This window comes from Lithobates pipiens, unplaced genomic scaffold (assembly GCF_037356315.1).
Source record: "Lithobates pipiens isolate NorthernLeopardFrog02 unplaced genomic scaffold, aLitPip1_a1.2 Scaffold_25, whole genome shotgun sequence".
Taxonomy (NCBI): domain Eukaryota; kingdom Metazoa; phylum Chordata; class Amphibia; order Anura; family Ranidae; genus Lithobates; species Lithobates pipiens.
Genome location: NW_027507787.1, coordinates 28,741,929 through 28,759,368, shown reverse-complemented (window position 1 = coordinate 28,759,368; position 17,440 = coordinate 28,741,929). Strand labels below are relative to the sequence as shown.

General features: G+C 42.3%; 1 protein-coding gene across 4 annotated transcripts in view; it reads left to right on the top strand.

The window, feature by feature from the left end:
• The window catches only part of SLC16A12 (solute carrier family 16 member 12), a 176,594-nt gene extending 159,405 nt beyond the window's left edge, over window positions 1–17,189 (top strand). For all 4 annotated transcript variants that reach the window (XM_077454195.1, XM_077454193.1, XM_077454194.1 and 1 more), the window contains exons 5-7: window positions 668–1,253; window positions 8,964–9,223; window positions 16,157–17,189. In XM_077454195.1, the coding sequence (XP_077310321.1) occupies window positions 668–1,253; window positions 8,964–9,223; window positions 16,157–16,374 (1,064 nt within the window). In that variant the 3' untranslated portion in view covers window positions 16,375–17,189. The remainder of the gene's footprint in view (window positions 1–667; window positions 1,254–8,963; window positions 9,224–16,156) is intronic.
• Window positions 17,190–17,440: the final 251 nt, after the last annotated feature.

Here is a 17,440-nt window from a genome sequence, read left to right as displayed (position 1 = left end):
TGTTTACTTTTTTTAACTTTATTGAAATGTCGCAAATGTGTTTACATGTGGTAATGTGTGTTGTACTGCAGAAACATGTAAGGATGTTATAGGCCACTGCACATGTATAGGGGAAACAGGGCACATAGAGAACAATTGTTTTCTTTGTGCCCTTTGTATTGAGTATTCGTTGATTGATGCTAACACACCTGGTGTCAACAAGCCCTTAAAATATACTGCATACACACGATGGGACATTTCAACAACAAAATCCATGGGATTTTTTCCGATGGATGTTGGCTCAAACTTGTCTTGTATACACACGGTCACACAATAGTGTCGTCAAGAACTCGGTGACGTACGACGAGACGACAAAATTGAAGTTCAATAGCTAGTTTGGCTATTGTGTGTGTAGAACTAGTGTGTAGAACTTTGTGCGTCGGAATTGTGTACACACAATCGGAATTTCTGACAACGGATTTTGTTGTTGGAAAATTTGAGATCCAGAGCTCAAATTTTGTGTGTCGGAAATTCCAATGGAAAATGTCCAATGGAGCCTACACATGGTCAGAATTTCCGACAAAAGGCTCGGAAAAAACAACCGTGTGTAGGCGGCATAAGATGTATTATTTTGTTTGCTTCCTGAAACAAATTTTATTAATATTATTATTATTATTTTTTTTTTTAGGCTTGGGATTTGCACTTTGCTATAGTCCTGCAATTGCCATGGTGGGAAAGTACTTTGACAAGAGAAAAGCCCTGGCTTATGGAATTGCCATGTCAGGCAGTGGCATTGGCACCTTTATCTTAGCTCCGGTGGTTCAGATGCTAATTGAACAATTTTCCTGGAGAGGGGCTCTCCTCATCCTCGGTGGTTTTGTGGCCAATCTTTGCGTCTGTGGTGCTTTAATGAGACCGATACACCTACGAGAGGACTTTGCACACTCTTCACTCAAGCAGGAGCACAGTCCAAATGAATCAAATAACAGTGCAAACCCATCCACCAAATGCTCACCTCTGAGCCAGGACTGCAGTCACAAGAACCTCTGTTACTGCTCCCAAAAGGAATACAGCTTTCTCCTAAAGCCTAACTTCATTGTACTGGCTGTGTCCTTCCTCTTCTTGGCTTATGGGTGCAGTCCTCCATTTGTCTACCTTGTGCCTTATGCCCTAAGTGTTGGAGTTAGCCACCAACAAGCAGCCTTCCTAATGTCAATACTTGGCATCATAGACATTGTTGGGAACATTACTTTTGGATGGCTGACAGACAGAAGGTAAATTGAGTTAATTTCTAACTATACAATTAAATGATGAACATACTTTGGTTATTTGTTTATTAATTAAAGTAGTGGTTTAACATGATTTGATGTAGGATGATTTTAAGATTCACTGGATTCTGTGGAGACAGGCTTTGAGTGCAATGTGATGGTATGAAGTGGATGGATGTAATGGCTCATTGCTTACAAAGCAATAGACCATAGATGCCATAAGGCAATAGTCACAAAGCTTTGTCTTTAATAACGTCTCTAATCCTGGTATGTTAGCTTTGTGAATTGAACCTACAGTATTATATGTTGAACATACAAGGGCTAGTGTGTCTAGGGTAAATGGCTTTAATGGCTTTATCTGTGTGTTAGCTTTTCAGGATGTCAAGGACATTGAGGCCAGGAAAAGATCAACATATTTGGTCCTTAAAGAACTAACAGTCTTTTTTTTTGAGTTTTTGTGTTTTAGATATGTGAATGCAGTCACCTTTAAGTCTATTTACATATTTTTGTATTTTTGGATACAGCAAAACCTCTGTCAGGTTTTAATCACTATCTAGGTCCATACTGGGGAGATTCACACTGTCTACCCCCCTGGTAATCACTGTAAGTGGGATACAAGCTGGCCATACATCTAAAGACTTATTTAATTCAGCCCAGAGGGCTAAACAAGAGAAATCCTTAAATTCCCGCACTCATAAATAGCATAGATAAACAAATTTCCCACTGTTGGCTATTGTATTCTGAAAGCTGGCACCCATGTCTATCAAATTCCCAGAACAATCACTGTAGCTGACTTTTTTCCAACAGAACTTTGTCGAGCTGGGTGGTGTTGCAAATACAGCTCACATTTTCTGCCCATTCACATGAATCGACTGCAATGTGAGCCATACAGTATATAGCCACCGTTATAGTGAGAAAAAAGCACAAATTTTGAGATCACCAGTATAGGAACAAAGGAGAAATCTTTAAATGGGAATACCCTTCTGGTGACTGCTATCTAAAATGGGAGCTCCTCTCTCTTTGGAGAGATGTTCTTCTATTTCCCATTGTTTATACAGGATAGGAAGTGTAGAGAAATATCCCCAATGGGATACAGACAAGAAAAATCATGTTGGGGGTTCTAACCATTGTCTATTATACGCAAATGTGTGTAAAAAATTAAAAAACCTTGACATTTTTTATTGTTTAATTATATATGAAGCTTTTTACGTATGCAAGATGTGTGCTTTGCTTAGTTGAGCTACATACTGATAGCAGAATCATTTACTGTACTACTACCCAAAAAGCAAGGATAACTTGTCACAAATTTGTGGCACTGTTGAATTGTAAGTCAGTTGACTTGCTGCATATTTTCATGGGCAAGTTATACACTTGTAGAGCACTTGAAGCACAAGTTCTAGTTGCCACTTTTCCAATTTGTAGCAAATGTGCGTGGCAAGTCTTTAGCAAGACCAAAGTTGCAATGGTGAGTCTACAGCAAGAGCTCTGCAAGTCTACAGCATGCAAATTCTGCCACAGTGAGGTGGGATGACTATTGCACAACATAAATGAACCAAAACTTGCAGCAGACTTGCAGAGTATTTGCAAAGAAAGTTGATCTGGAATCAAGCAATGCAGACCTGCTGTAATTGTGCAACAAACTTGTGAAGCTTGGCAAGTCTAGCAATAGTTTAGCAAGTCATTTTCAAACTTGCAGCACAATTGCTTGCTATCTGGGTAGTGTACTCTTCTGGTAAGAACAGTACATTCCCTTGGCAGCTTATCCTGTTATCCTGTTATCTTTGCAGGCACTGAAAAAGGTGCTACTGCACAGTCTGACATATAGATAGCTAATACAAAGAGAACTAAGACATCTGTGAATGGAATATAAAAATAGAAGAACCTAGTCATATGGAAATGTAAAATCATCAAAAATGCATTTTAAGTTAACATTATTATGACTCTAATATTATAATATTCAATGATTTGTATTTTAATATTAATTAAACCTATTCACATTTTAAATCGTGATGAAAGCATTGATATGTAATTCGCTTCTGATTAGCCTACACGTGTTACTAATGTATGTAATGTAAGCATATGATGAAAATATGCATAAGCAAAGGTTAATTCAGTGGAAAATCCCATGTCAACATGATCAGTAGAGATCTATAGGCAGCTGAACTTAAATTCAGATCTTAACTTCTGCAAATGTTGAGCTAAGTCCAGCCCCCCCACCCTGCCTTCTATTCATTTAGAAAATCAGACTACCCACTATATTAAAGGACCGATGTGGGCGTAAATAAGGTGAAAGGAGTAGTGGTGCCAGGGTTGACCCCTTCTGGAACCGTTGTCTTTGATGCAGTTTTTACTAAAGGTTCATGTATAGTTTCACACTAAAATTGACTTATCCAGGTTCTTGACAGAATTTCTTAAAGCTAATCTCCAGGTATAAATTTTACTGCATAGTTACATAGTAACATTGGTCCAGATTACATTGGTCCACCAATATAAGTGTGTATATGTCATACTTGTAAAATAGCTGCGGAAGCTGAGAATTACTGCAGTAATTGCCACTTCTGGGTTCTGTGCTAATACAATGTGCCCCTTCCAATCAAAACACTTTACAGACATTGAAAAAGATGCAAAGGGTTTTCTGATTGGAATCTGTGATGAGCAAGCAACCTGGAAGACAGCAATTGTCACTGTAGCAGTGGTGACTACTACATTGATTACAGAGGCCCCACAGCTATGGAATGTACATACATACATTGGTCGAACATGCACCTGGAGCTCAGCTTTAAAAAAGAATTGATGCTTTTTTCACATATTTTGGCTGGCATTGAATTTGGAGCAGTTGGGTACGGCTGCCAATCAGCTTCTAGTTTTATTTTCAAAGCTTAATTGAACAAGCTGAAGCTAGAAGCTCATTGGTTACTATGTACAGCTGCTCCATATTCTTTTGGTTCCAGTTTTAGCAAATTCCCCTTCAATGACAGGGGCAGTCGACCTCCCTCTGACTTGCTTCAAGTGGGTTTTGCATTCCAATAGACGTGTATAAGAATGCAAAACCTGCTTGAAATGAACGAAAGCCCAAGGACACAAGCCCTCTTTAAGCATTCTGAATTGTAAAATATAACTGACTGCACTTGTTTCAGTGAATAAATGCCATTGAACAAGAAAACTTGGTATGCATATATTGGCAATTAACTTTAAGAATTAATACTTAAAAAAAAAAATGCTAAATTATGTTATTAGTCATCATTATACCCAATGGATGCAATTTTAAGGCCCATTTACACTATGTGCAGTTACCTGTATTTTTCTGCATGGTAACTGCAACGCCACACAGAACACAATATTTAATGTTTGCATAAAATTGCACCGCTCTGCTCAGCATGTCATTGCACAGAAGCACAGCATGAATGAATTAAGTGTCACAATGCACACTTAAAAAAAAAGTTTGTTAAAAAAAAAACAACCCATCACACTACTTCTAAAATATACAGCATCGGCTTGGGCTGCAGATCGGTGTGAACAGGTCCTTCGAAAAACTGATAAGAAGCTACTGCCCTCATGTGTTAGACTTTAAGCATTGCGCATTAAATGAATCTGCAGTAATTATTGCAATCTTAGATAATATTTAAGGAATTTTCTGTGTGTGTGTGTGCGTGTGTGTACAGGAAATTAAGCTTGAATTCATAACTGAGTAGAGCGTATTTCTGGTGATTTTAAAGCATTTTTTTCAGGCTTTTTTGCACTTGTATCAAGCTTCAGGAGTTTGTTTCCTGGGTTTGGCAAGGGGAGGAAGAGAAGAGTTCTTCAAGCATGCAAAATGTGCAAAAAGGCACAAAAATGTATGTATTGTGAGTTAAGCCGCGTACACACGTAGCCGTCTGTCCGACGTACTTAGTCTGGCGGACTTCCCGCCAGACTGTCCGTCGGACTTTCCGAACGGGCTACTTGCCCACACACGGCACTTTTTGAGCGGACTAATACGGCGTACTAAGTCCGCCGTACTATCCGCCCTACTTTTGAAATGAACGCACTCGCTCACACACGCGGAGGAAAGTCCGCTCATTTCGAGGGCGTCTCCAGGTAGGCGGGGCCCGCGAAGGAGACATCGCTGGCCCCGCCGCCTGGTATGAACTTAAAGGGGAACCCCAACGCCGAAAAAAATCGGCGTGGGGGTCCCCCCCAAGTCCACAACATACCCTTGTCCGAGCACGCTACCCGGCCGGCCAGGAAAGGGGGGGCGAGCGAGCCCCCCCTCCTGAGCCGTACCAGGTCGCGTGCCCTCAACATGGGGGGTGCCTTGGGGAAGGGGGGGCCGCGCGGCCCCCCCACCCCAAAGCACCTTGTCCCCATGTTGATGAGGACAAGGGCCTCTTCCCGACAACCCTGGCCGTTGGTTGTCGGGGTCTGCGGGCGGGGGGCTTATCGGAATCCGGGAGCCCCCTTTAATAAGGGGGCCCCCGGATACCGGCCCCCCACCCTATGTGAATGAGTATGGGTCACAATGTACCCCTACCCATTCACCTGTCAAATAAAGTACAAAAAAAAACATAACACACAAGATAAAATAATTTATTGCACAGCTCCGGGGGTCTTCCGTCTTCGGGGGTCTTCTCGCCGGACTCCTCCGCTACCTTCTTGTAGCTCTTTTACTAGCGGAGGAGCCCGGCATTCTTCTTCGTCGCCGCAGCCTCTTCTTCCGACTTCGGGGGTCTTGTCCCCCTCTTCGGTTCTTCTGCCGGGCCACCGCGCCTTCTTATAGCTCTTTTACAGGCGTGGCCCGGTCTTCGATCGCCACCGCTGTCGCCGCCGCCTTCCGTTCTTCTGTTCTTCTCTTCTTCTTCAGATGTTGCCTGGCCGAGTCCTCCGCTCACAATGACGGGGACCGGGCACGCGGCGACTTATATAGGGACAAGGGGCGGGGTCTTTGGTGGATGTCACATGGGTTCATGTCACATGGGTTGATGTCACATGGTGACCCCGCCCCCTTACGATGTCACAGTCCCGGAGGATGCTGGGACTGTCGCCATGTGACATGATCCCATGTGACATCCACCGAAGACCCCGCCCCTTGTCCCTATATAAGTCGCCGCGTGCCCGGTCCCCGTCATTGTGAGCGGAGGACTCGGCGAGGCAACATCTGAAGAAGAAGAAGAAGAGAAGAACAGAAGAACGGAAGGCGGCGGTGACAGCGGCGGCGATAGAAGACCGGGCCACCGCCTGTAAAAGAGCTATAAGAAGGCGCGGTGGCTCGGCAGAAGAACCGAAGAGGGGGACAAGACCCCCGAAGTCGGAAGAAGAGGCAGCGGCGACGAAGAAGAATGCCGGGCTCCTCCGCTAGTAAAAGAGCTACAAGAAGATAGCGGAGGAGTCCGGTGAGAAGACCCCCGAAGACGGAAGACCCCCGGAGCTCTGCAATAAATTATTTTATCTTGTGTGTTGTGTTTTTTTTTGTACTTTATTTGACAGGTGAATGGGTAGGGGTACATTGTACCCCATACTCATTCACATAGGGTGGGGGGCCGGTATCCGGGGGCCCCCTTATTAAAGGGGGCTCCCGGATTCCGATAAGCCCCCCGCCCACAGACCCCGACAACCAACGGCCAGGGTTGTCGGGAAGAGGCCCTTGTCCTCATCAACATGGGGACAAGGTGCTTTGGGTTTGGGGGGCCGCGCGGCCCCCCACTTCCCCAAGGCACCCCCCATGTTGAGGGCACGCGGCCTGGTACGGCTCAGGAGGGGGGGGGTGCTCGCTCGCCCCCCCTTTCCTGGCCGGCCGGGTAGCGTGCTTGGACAAGGGTCTGTTGTGGACTTGGGGGAGACCCCCGCGCCGATTTTTTTCGGCGTTGGGGTTCCCCTTTAAGATCATACCAGGCGGCGGGGCCAGCGACGTCTCCTTCGCGGGCCCCGCCTACCTGCAGACCCGCTCGAAATGAGCGGACTTTTCTCCGGGCGGGAAAAGTCTGTTTAATTTCAAAAGTACGGCAGACTGGCATACACACGGCCGGATTGTCCGCCGAAATGCGAATCCGGCGGGAAGATTGGAGTGCAAAACTTCTTTCTAAGTCCGCCCTACTTTCGGGTCAAAAAATATGCCGGAGGCTACACACGGGGGGATTGTCTGGCGGACTTGAGTTTGCCGGACTTTTCCACCCGCTTGTTTGATCGTGTGTACACGGCATTAGAGGCACTTCTATTGAGGTCTGTGGTACTAACAAGGCCTGAATATGTTAAAAAAAACTCTTTAAAAAAAACACTTTTTTTAAGCATAGGCCGTAGAGTGTAAGATGACTGTATGAATAACAGGAACAATAAGAAAAAAAATGGGATTCTGCATGTTGACTGTAGTCAGGCATAGGGAAATGAGCAGAAAAACATTCAAGTGAATAAGGACTAAAGCCTAGTACACGCCATTTTTGTTGTTGTTGTTCAAATCAGCAGGTTAAATGACAAAAAAAAACCTGACAGCTGTGGTCTAGTGTGTTCTGACATGGGTATGCCCCTCCGCCCCCCCTCCCCCCACCAGAACACTCCAGTCAGTGCTTTCAGCCATTGGCCGAGAGCACTGATCGGGAGCCGGTCGGCTGCTGGTTTTCTTCTGTTGGACCAGCTGCCATACCCATGGGTGAAATTCAATAAAAACCGGCTGATGTCACCTGGCTTTCAGCCCGTGTGTACTAGGCTTAAAAAGGAGCTCCAGGTTTCTTCAGAAAAAAAGTCAGCAGCTACAAATGCTGATTTTTCAATCAGTTCTCGGATGTTGCCACCACCATCTCAGTTAAGAGAATGGCCAGTTCCCTATTGCACATGCGCGAAGTGCACTGCTCTTTGTGAATGGCCCGGCAGCGGCGACGGGAGGGGGACTGACAGAAATACAAATAAGTGTCAATTTGTGTACAGCTATGTGATTATGTTTTATGGTTTCAGGAATAAAATGTATTTGTTTGTATGGACTCTGACAGAGTCACATAAAAATCTGCCCACATGCCTTTTTTTGCTTTAGTGATATCCAAATCTGGGTCACCTTGTTCAAAGCACTGACCAGACAAGAATAAGTAATGGACCAACATTTTCCCTGTAGCTACACCATGGCCTATTAATACTTTCAGTTATGATGGGTCATCTGGGTATGTCATTGATAATTATTCTGTGGGATATGTTTTTGCTCTACAAGGAAGCTGGTTAAAATAGATTTTTTTGCCTTTTCATAAAGAGTTCAGCTTTTTCTTTTATTTGGCCATAGTCTACAAACATGTAAGATATAAACACATTTTAAAGTCTCTACCTGTATGTCAATCATGTGCCCTAATTGCGCATGCATGGCCAACTGCACATTGAGAATTCAGGCTTGGTTACACATACAGTAAGTAAAACCTATATGTTTCACATGTGTGTATACCCTACTTGGTTAGTATTCTCTTTGTTATTTATTATTTTTATACAGGATTTATAGAGTACCAACAATTTGCACAGTGCTCTACAATAGAAAGGGAGACAGTATAATTACAATTCAAATCAGTACAAGAGGGTTTGAAGGGCCCTGCTCATGAGAGCTTACACTCTAATCTTTTCAGATCTCTATATATATGCACAGAATCCAGGGGGCCTCAGGGCTACATAAAAGGGTACCTAGGATAACAACAACTCTGGTTAATTTGATGTCTTTTTAAACTATTAAAAGTATTAATATGCATGTTATTATATTATTCATTTGTTTTGCAGGGTCCTGAAAAAACACAGATATTCCTGCTATATCATAGCTGTGGCACTGGATGGTCTTAGCTGTCTCTTTCTGCCAATTCTCAATTCCTTCCAGTTGCTTGTGCCATTCTCTGTTACATTTGGTTATTTTGATGGTGCCTATGTGGCTCTGATTCCTGTGGTGACTGGAGATGTAGTTGGAACAGCTCACTTATCGTCTGCTCTTGGAGTAGTGTTCTTTCTCCATGCAGTGCCTTATTTAGTGAGCCCTCCTATATCAGGTAAGTCTACATCAGTATGTAATGAGGAACCACAGTAAATGTATTAATGCCTTTCTAAACCAGGGTTCCTCCAGAGATTGCTAGGGGTTCCTTCAGCTTCAGCTAGTTGACTGCCTATTTTATGGTGTTTCTTTGGTTCTGGGTGTTTTAGACCCCTCTCACACAGGGGTGGTTTTCAGCACTTTAGCGCTGGAAATAACCTCTGCTAAGCATCTGAAAACCACCTCACATTCATTCCAGTGTGACTTTTCACACTCGGGCTATGCTCTTGTAGGACGTTCAGAAAAGTCCTACAAGCAGCATCTTTTGGTTGGGTTGGGAGCGCTGTATTTAGCTCTCCCAAAATGCCCTGCCCATTGGAATGAATGGGCAGGCTTTCAAAGCACCAGGGGGGTAAAAAGCTCCCCGCTAGTGGCCGAAAAGCATCTCAAAAGCAACATTTAAACAGCACTAAAGTGTGCTAATGGCCGGCGCTTTCTGTGTGAAAGCACTCTAAAAGCTGTAGTAAACCGCTGCAGAATAAAAAAAAAAACCTGCAAGACAATGGTATAATGTGCTAGTATGCATTGCATACTAGCACAATATGAAATACTTATCTTAGAACGAAGCCCTTCCAGCAGCGTTCGATCACCGCTGAGAGGGCCGACATCTTCCCCCGGCCTTTCTTTGCAGGCTCCGGTGCTCTGAGTGGCTAGAGCTGCAATGACGTCACTCCTGCGCATGCGTGTGGGAGCCCTCGGTTCCGTCAAGAAGCTCTCAAGGTTCGGCACAGTATGTCAGACCTTCAGAGCGCATGCGTTAGTAATGTCAGCGGCTACATTCAGGGTGAATATGTAGTAAATGGTGCACGTTTAGGAGATATTAATTTTACGCTTACCTGTAGGTACAACATACCAAAGGCGGGCATTACTATCGAATTAAGTTGTCTGTGAAGGTGGTATTCTGTCCACCACTGGAAGGGGCCTGCTTCACACTGACCCCCAATAAATTCATTTTAGCAGGGGTTTCCTGAGACCTGAAAATTATATCAAGGTTTCCTTTTGGTGTAAAATGGTTGAGAAAGCCTGGTTTTCATCCTTTTAAGATCTGTCTCTTTAAGACTTGATTACATCAAGATTATGGACTGAAAAAATAACTCTTCCTCCCTCCTTCTTTTATCTCTATAATTAAAGTGATTAAGTCAAATTTTTTTCCCTATAAAAATAATAAACATGTTATACTTACCTGCCATGTGTAGTGGTTTTGCACAAGGCATCCCGGATCCTCCTCTTCTCGGTTCCCTCTTCAGCTCTCCTGGCCCCTCCCTCCTGTTGAGTGCTCCCACAGCAAGCAACTTTCTATGGGGGCACCTGAGCCGAGCTGCAGCTCTGTTTGTCCATACAGACACAGAGCACCAGTTTGGCTTCATCCACTCTCTCTCTCCCGATGATTTTGATTTACCACAGCAGGAGCCAATGGCGCTGTTGCTGTGTCTCAGCCAATCAGGAGGGAGAGTAATGGATGGCTAAGGCACTTATGGACATTGCTGGATAGAGGTGAGGCACAGGTAAGTATAAGGGGGTGCGGGAGTGGCTGCTGCACAAAGAAGGCTTTTTTTCTTAACACATAAAATGCATTAAAATATAAAACCTTCTGCCTTTACAACCACTTTAAGCCTGAATAAGGGTGAACCATGTCAGACAGGTGAAGAGTGTTTTTTCTGAAATAGTTTTAGGAGAGGAATGACTTTACTGAAGTGCATTCATAGATTTTTGTTGAGAAATAAAACCTCTGTGATTGAGTTCAAGGGCCTCCTACCTGCTTTGGTCACTACAAGGGAACTACACTCCCCCTTTCGGTTGTTTTAATTATATCATAATATGTGGACGTAAGTAGGAGAGGAAGTTAGCAGAAGAAGTAAGAAAACCACAAGGTGGGTGGAAATACCCAAAACTTCAATGAAGTTAGGGACAGCAGAACAAATATGGCGGACAGAGCTCACCACTGGAATCCTCAAGAGATATGGAAAGCCAGTTGGACATTTGCTAAACAGTATCTAATCCTAAAACATTGGTTTTCATGAGATATGCCACATGAAAGACTGAAGCTGGAAGATCGTCCAGTCCAAAAAAAAAGTATTAATGATTTATTTCCTTTCTTTGCTAGACTTGAATGCAGAATGAGATGAATTACTCAACAGTTTGTAGAATTCCCCCAGTCAAATTATAGTCATGCAAGATTAAAGGAAATGTATGCTGAAATAACTTTTCAGTGTGAAATTGTTGACCTCTATTTCTAAAAATGCTGGCTGCCTGATTGATATTCTATCTGGCTCCAAAAGGAAATTTGTACTTAAACTCTCATTACATTTGATGGCTAGATGAATGTTGTTCAGACGTACTTCATAATTTCCCTTGCTTTTAACATAAAATTTTGGGAGGAATGGACTTTACAAAAAAAAAACATATGCTGTTAGTAATTAGTTTGAGGAAAAATTTCCATCCTATTTCTTAGAATTTACTTGTCACTGTGGTCGAAAATGAAATATTCTTAAAATGAAAGATTTAAAATGAAATTCCACTAGTGTATAGTCAGTTTCTTTGCCTCATCTCTTTGCCATAGCCTGCAGGCACATAACAGCTCCCTCCCAATCTCCTACTCCCACATCTGAGTAAAAAGATTTTCAAAATAGCTCGCTGAATTAGGGAGTACAAATTTAGCTGGAATGGGAGGAAAAGGCATATTTAAAGACATTTTTTTACCTTGGTTAGAGTAGGGAATGGTTAAAAAAGTTTTTTTTTTTTTTGCCATATGTGTTCAGAAGATTTGCTTTCATTTCCATTACACACGATAGGAAGTAAGAGAAAACATCTCTAAAATTGAAAAAACCCTTAAAACAAGTGTCCCCATCGGCAGTTTTCCCTCTACTACTGTTCTGATGACAACCCAAAATTCTGGATTTCCACTGAATTTTAGTCACAGTGACAGTGGTCACCAGAACATGTAGAAAGTAGGGATGAGCCAGATGTTCGATTCGAACGTAAGATCGACTCGAACATTGGGTGTTCGCCTAACAGCAAACATTATGCGGCATTCGCAGCAAATTCGAAAAGCCGCGGAACACCATTAAAGTCTATGGGACACTAACATGAAAAACCAAAAGTGCTCATTTTAAATTCTTATATGCAAGTTATTGCAATAAAAAGTGTTTGGGGACCCGGGTCCTGCCCCAGAGGACATGTATCAATGCAAAAAAAGTTTGAAAAACGTTTTTTTTTCGGGAACAGTGATTTTAATAATGCTTAAAGTGAAACAATAAAAGTGAAATATTTCTTTAGATATGCCTGGGGGGTGTCTATAGTATGCCTGTAAAATGGCACAGTTTTCCCATGTTTAGAACACTACCACAGCAAAATGACATTTCTAAAGGAAAAAAAGTATTTTAAAACTGATTGCGGTTGTAATGAATTGTTGGGTCACGGCGATATAGATAAAACTCATTGAAAAAAAACGGCATAGGTTCCCCCTCAGTCCATTACCAGACCCTTTGGGTCCGGTATAAATACTAAGGGGAACCCCAAACCAAAAAAAATAAATAAATTGCGTGGGATTCCACCCAAAATCAATACCAGACCTTTATTCAAGCATGCAACCTGGCAGGCCACAGAAAAAGAGAGAGGGACGAGAGAGCGCCCCCCCCTCCTGAACTGTACCAGGCCACATGCCCTCAACATGGGGAGGATGCTGTGGGGTCCCCCTCAAAGCATCTTGTCCCCATGTTGATAGGGACAAGGGTCTCATCCCCACACCTCTTGCCTGGTTGTTGTGGTCTGCAGGCGGAGGGCTTATCGGAATCTGGAAGCCCCCTTTAACAAGAGGCCCCCAGATCCCGCCCCCCCCCACTATCTGAATTGGTAACGAGTACATTGTACCCCTACCATTTCATGAAAAAAAAGTGTCAAAAATAGTAATAAAGACAGCAGACACTTTGGGACAAGTCCTTTATTAAAAAAAAAAAAAATTACATCATGGGACTTTTTATTTTTTAATAAAAGACTTGTCCCAAATGTCTCCTGTCTTTTTCTACTATTTTTGACACTTTTTTTTGTGACATGGTAGGGGTTCAAGTTACTCGTTACCAATTCACCAGGCAATAGTTGTGGGGATGAGACCCTTGTCCCCATCAACATGGGGACAAGATGCTTTGAGGGGGACCCCAAAGAACCCCCCCATGTTGAGGACATGTGGCCTGGTACGGTTCAGGAGTGGGGGGACACTCTCTTGTCCCCCCCTTTTCCTGCGGCCTGCCAGGTTGCGTGCTCAGATAAGGGTCTGGTATGGATTTTGGGAGGGACCCCTACACCATTTTTTTTAATTTGACGCAGGGTTCCCCTTAATATGCATACCAGACCTGAAGGGCCTGGTATGGATTTTGGGGGGACCCCCATGCAATTTTTAAAAGAAAGTTAGGTTCGGGTTCCCCTTAACCAGTTCCCGACCAGCGCACGCCGATGTACATCGGCAGAATGGCACGGGCAGGCATATTGGCGTACAGGTACGTCCAATCTTTAATGCCACCCTGCCATCGCTCGCATGCTGGTCGGGACCCCCGTGAGTCCGGTTACGGGTCCCGCGGACTCGATCGCCACTGAACATACCCGTGATCGTCTCACGGGGCAGCTGAATGGAGAGATGCCGTTGTAAACAGCATCTCCCCGTTCTGCTTAGCAAGTAGTGACGCTGATCTCTGCTCCATGTGATTGGAGCAGAGATCAGTGTTCGCTAAATGAAAGCCCAGCCCCCAACAGTTAGTAACAGACCCCTAGGAACACTTAACCCCTACACTGCCACCCACTGGTTAACCCCTTCACTGCCAGTGTCATTTACACAGGAATCACTGCATTTATATAGCAGTGATTGCTGTATAAATGACAATGGTCCCAAAAATGTGTCAAAAATGTCCGATGTGTTCGCCATAATGTCGCAGTCACAATAAAAACTGCTGATCGCCGCCATTACTAGTAAAAAAAAAATATTAATAAAAATGCCATAAAACTATCCCCTATTTTGTAAATGCTATAACTTTTGCGCAAACCAATCAATAATCGCTTATTGGAATTTTTTTTTACCAAAAATATGTAGAAGAATATGCATCGGCCTAAACTGAGGGAAAAAAATGTTTTTTTAATATATTTTTGGGGGATATTTATTATAACAAAAAGTAAAAAATAATGCGTTTTTTTCAAAATTGTCGCTCTATTTTTGTTTATAGCGCAAAAAATAAAAACCACAGGGGTGATCAAATACCACCAAAAGAGAGCTCTATTTGTGGGAAAAAAAGGACGTAAATTTTGTTTGGGAGCCACGTTGCACGACCGCGCAATTAAAGCGACGCAGTGCCGAATCGCAAAAAGTGGTCTGGTCTTTGGCCAGCAAAATGGTCCGGGGCTGAAGTGGTTAATATTCATAACAGACCCAAAGGGCCTGGTAATGGACTGGGGGGGACCCATGCCGAGTTTTATCTATATTGCTGAGACCGGATACTAAGGGGTTCCCCCGGGCACGATATTTAAAGGAATATTTTATTTTTATTGTTTCACTTTAAGCATTATTAAAATCACTTCTCCCGAAAAAACAGCAGTTTTTAAAACTTTTTTGTGCATTGATACATGTCCACTGGGGCATTATCCGGGTCCCCAAATACTTTTTATGACAATAACTTGCATATAAGCCTTTAAAAGTAACACTTTTGATTTTTCATGTTTGTATCTCATAGACTTTGACGATGTTCGTCCAAATTTTTTGCCTGTTCGCAAGTTCTGGTGTGAACCGAACCAGGGGGTGTTCGGCTCATCCTTAGTATAAAGAATTAATCTCCCTAATGGCAACACATCATCAATAAATTACATCAATAAAACCTGACAAGGTTGTAGCCTTCCTTCCTCTATTCAAAACAAAAAAAAAATGTGGTTTAGAAATTTTCTAATCAAGTGATGAGAGACCTTTAACCCCCCTGGCGGTATTCCCGAGTCTGGCTCGGGGTGAAAATTCAGAACCAAAAGCGTTAATCCCGAGCCAGACTCGGGATCGCATCACTGGATCCAGAATGAGTTTACTTACCTTGTCCCCTGGATCCAGCGATGACTCCTCGCACTGTGAGCAGCTCGTACTCCGCTCGATCTATCGTTCCCTGCAAGCATTGCGACGCATGGGGTGACGGATGGCGCCAAATTCAAAAAGTAAAACACACACATTACATACAGTATAATGTAATCTTACAGATTACATTGCTGTATGTAATTATTTCACATCCCCTTTGTCCCCAGTTGTTTCTCCAGTATCCTGCATGCAGTTTTATATTATAAAAACTGTTCTTTATGCCTGGAGATTGTCCATAGCAACCAAAACTGTCCCTTTACATCAAAAATGGTTTTAGACCAGCTAGAAAACAGCAATAATAAATTAGAATCGCTTGCAGAATTGAGCGATATCGATTTGTGGGGAGATCCGTCATCAAATACTGAAAAGTAATGACAATGACAATTCTGCAACTGAGCAAATTTCAGTGTTTTTGATTTGATTACATTATTGAATAATTTTTATTATTATTATATTATTATTTGGTATAATTATTTATTATATTATAATTTATGATTTTGTTTTTCAAACTTTATCATACCTGGGATGTCTGCTAGACTCTGGTTTGGACAGATTTAAGCGAGTTATTGCTAAGAATTACAGGACTACAATATAAAACGCCAAATTTCCATGCAAAATAATTGTACTGCTTTCAGCACCTAAAATCTGAAATAATTATACTGCCAGGGAGGTTAAATGTATGTTTCCTAGAGAGGAAAACAAGTAACATAAGTGTAAAGAAAGCAAGTTTTGTTAATTTAGTTCACCTAATACTGGAATCAATTTTAAATACGGTATGTATTTCTTCCTAAACAGGCTGGTTGGTAGACACCACGGGAAACTATACAGCAGCATTCCTTATAAGTGGATTTTCTATGATATTTTGTGCTGTTTTATTAGTTTTTGTCAAACTGATAAAGAAAATAAAATCCAGAAGACTTACACAATCAGTGCCAACCTCTGAAACCAAGCAAGAAATCTGCACTAAAGGAGATCTATCTTGTTCAGCCACAGAGGAGCATAAAGAGGTGTAAATGAGCCTTCAAAGTGTTCATCTGACAGCAATATACAGACTGGAGTCTTCAGAATGGGCTATCCTAAACTATCAGGACCTGTTTTATTTAGGGTGACCATACAGCACATCGGACCGTAGGAACAACATTTGGAATTTTGAAAGCAAAGACTTTTTCAGTTGACTACAATAAGCTGGATAGACCATGTAACAATGGCAGATGTCCTACTTGCATAATAAATGCAGCAACCCTGCACTTTATAAGGAATTTTGTGAAGAAGTCGATAAAGTTTTTAGACGTTGACAATTTTTAAAAGGACTAAATATTTTATACAATGCTGAACAGTCCTTTGTGGACGTAAGACTGGATTCAATGCAATGCATTGAAGAAGATAAACCATGAACTGTTTAGTAATGGAAACATTGATGTTGTATTTGTTGCATAATTCATTTAAAGCAATAGAACTTTACCAAAATTATGTTCGAAACCAGAACTTCTTGTGCCTTGGAGTATGTCCAGTGCAGGGAAATGTAGAGGTTTATTGTTGGTTTTGGAAAGCTGAATGAGCTTATTCAATAAGGTAAAGAGTAAGGTGCTTCAAGCAGTAATTCTGAACAGCCAATTCAATTTTGGAATTTGGTTGCTAAGGGTTGCTGTACCTTCCACAGTATTAAAGCTCTGCTTGGTTGAATAAGCCAATTCATGGTTTAATTCCTGGTGGTTTAGTAATCTGGAATTGTCAAAATCTTTAGCCAATTGTGAGTTATTTTGGCGTTTGAAACATTTATACCTTTAAAGTTTTATGAATAAATCTGATGTCACAGGAATTAACTTTACCTAATTATATGGTGCCTTTGTCATGTGCCCCTGGCACAGGAACATATGTTCTACTCAGAAATATCACCATCATTTCACAACTCAGTTTTTTGTATGCTTGGACATTCTGGGGTTGATTTACTAAAGGCAAATAGACTGTGCACTTAGCAGTTGCTCCAGAGCTTAGTAAGTGAGCAAAAGATCTGCTGACTGCCATCCTCCAATCATGTACAAACAAAAATGGTGTTTTTTTTTCTTCTTTGCACGTGAT